This window comes from Centroberyx affinis, unplaced genomic scaffold (assembly GCF_046629955.1).
Source record: "Centroberyx affinis isolate AG114_WGS23_722 - 3 ecotype Tasmania unplaced genomic scaffold, CSIRO-AGI_Caff_v1 ptg000166l_1, whole genome shotgun sequence".
Lineage (NCBI taxonomy): Eukaryota > Metazoa > Chordata > Actinopteri > Beryciformes > Berycidae > Centroberyx > Centroberyx affinis.
The window spans coordinates 28,450-30,362 of NW_027278863.1; the positions used below are offsets into that span (position 1 = coordinate 28,450).

A 1,913-nucleotide genomic window follows, 5' to 3' on the forward strand; every position below is an offset into this window, starting at 1 on the left:
TAGTGTAATTACTTTTATTCAACTGTCAAATCTAAAGACATTGTTAAAGACAGGTGAGGTATCAGTCATGAGTAAGACATTACCCAAATCTGGAGCAGACAGAACCTTCAAGGCATATTCTTGAAACAGACACGGACTGAATGATTAAGACATGTTGATTATCAACCAAGTAACCATTTTGGAAAAAAATAATGGATGACACAAATATTACACACAGCTTTCACTCACTACATTCTGAATACACAGTATATGGTTCAATAATTTATTATATTAAAAAGGAACCTGTTAAAACCAGGGGATATCATTTACTCCACCAGAATGGAGGGACATAGTAAAAACTGAGGTACAGCTGTGACAAATATGGCAACTTATGATGCTAACACCACTCAGAGTGTCTGCAGTTCTGCCTGGTATTGGGATAGCTGCACTATCTCAACCTTGCACCAGATGTAAGGCCTTAAAAGAAAGAACTAAATTGATGAAGAGTCCTAGATTCTTGAAAAAAAAAAAAATTCTCCTTCAGCGAACAGTTTATCAAGAAGACAGAAAAATGGCAAAGACACATAGATGACGAGTTCTTTATGAAGTTGCAGACTTCAGATACGCTACAAGATCGGCTCGTTCGTTCTTCTTCTTGATGCCGGCAAAGATCATCTTTGTTCCTGGAATGTATTTCTTGGGGTTCTCCAAGTAAATCAGGAGGGTGTCCTCTTCCCAGGTAATGCCTGGAACGGAAGCGAGGAGAGAGTTGATGCAATGATGATGCAAACCAAACAGCGTGATTTCGAGGGCTACCACAAGACTATCCATACACATGTATTTACCTTTGCTTTTGTTGGCGTCTGTGTAGGAGTAGCCCTCTGCCTGGCCCGTCTTGCGTCCGAACAGACCCCACAGGTTCGGCCCAACCTTATGCTTCCCACCATTCTCCACTGTATGGCACTGGGCGCACTTCTGGACAAATGCTTTCTTTCCTTTGGCAATGTCTCCAGGCATGGTTCCTTCTCAAAGAAAAAAAAATACACAGGGTAAGTGGAATTTTATTCAGGCACAGCTCACATTATTTTTTACAACAACTCATTTGCATTGGGTCTTTTCCATGCCAGAGAACAGTAGGTATAGTGGTTTTACATGTTGTGTGACTGGCAATGCAACAAGGAAGACAATACGTTCAACTTTCACAAGGCTGACAGCAGACAACTCGTGTTACGGGTAGGTTATGTAGTTTTTCCACATACAACTAGTTAAATAGGGACTGCTCTTATTTTCAAATTTACGTAAAATGGTTATTCCCTCATTTGTCCACAAGAGGGAGTTCGCTTCTATGTTGCGCAACAGATGTGGCCCGGCTTTTTCAGGGCACGTTTACAACTGACTTTTAATTTAACTTCTAATATTTGAGTTTATTTTACAAATTCCTTTAGACCACACGGGCCTTGTGTTGTGAACATTTCTAACAAAAAGTCGGCAATAGCTTGGATAACGTCAAATGAAGTAACGTTCGATAGTAAAATTTGGCAAGGAATCTAAAGAATGTAACGGTGTAACGTTAACCTACGTTATAAGAGTATGCCCGATAGGTAGAAAGGCGACTGATTCAACAACAATAAAGTCATTTAATTAGAATTTAGACATTCTTTCACATGATGTGACCCACTGAGACGAGACCACGTTTCACGGATAGCCTTATAACCGGCAAAGCTAAAATAAAGTCGTAGCGGCAGTTACAACGACCAGAGCAACTTACAAAACGCTTCCCATTTAGGTTCAAACCCTTCATAAACACCACCTTACCTCCTTTCAGTGTATATTTCGCCGATTTATTAAGAATGAATCCCTCAGTTTTTACGTCCGCCTGCCGGCTCAGTCACCGGTGATTCACGAGAGCACTTCCGTCCTTTGATAGAAAATTT

The 1,913-nt window shown here is 40.5% G+C and overlaps 1 protein-coding gene across 1 annotated transcript; it reads right to left on the minus strand.

Moving 5' to 3' along the window:
* Positions 1-1,913, minus strand: LOC139656042 (cytochrome c-b). The gene is made up of 3 exons (XM_071533534.1): positions 1,795-1,913; positions 825-1,001; positions 1-725 (listed from the first exon to the last, which is right to left on the minus strand). Exons 2-3 carry the CDS (start codon positions 994-996, stop codon positions 580-582), a joined length of 318 nt encoding a protein of 105 aa, XP_071389635.1. The 5' UTR covers positions 997-1,001; positions 1,795-1,913; the 3' UTR covers positions 1-579.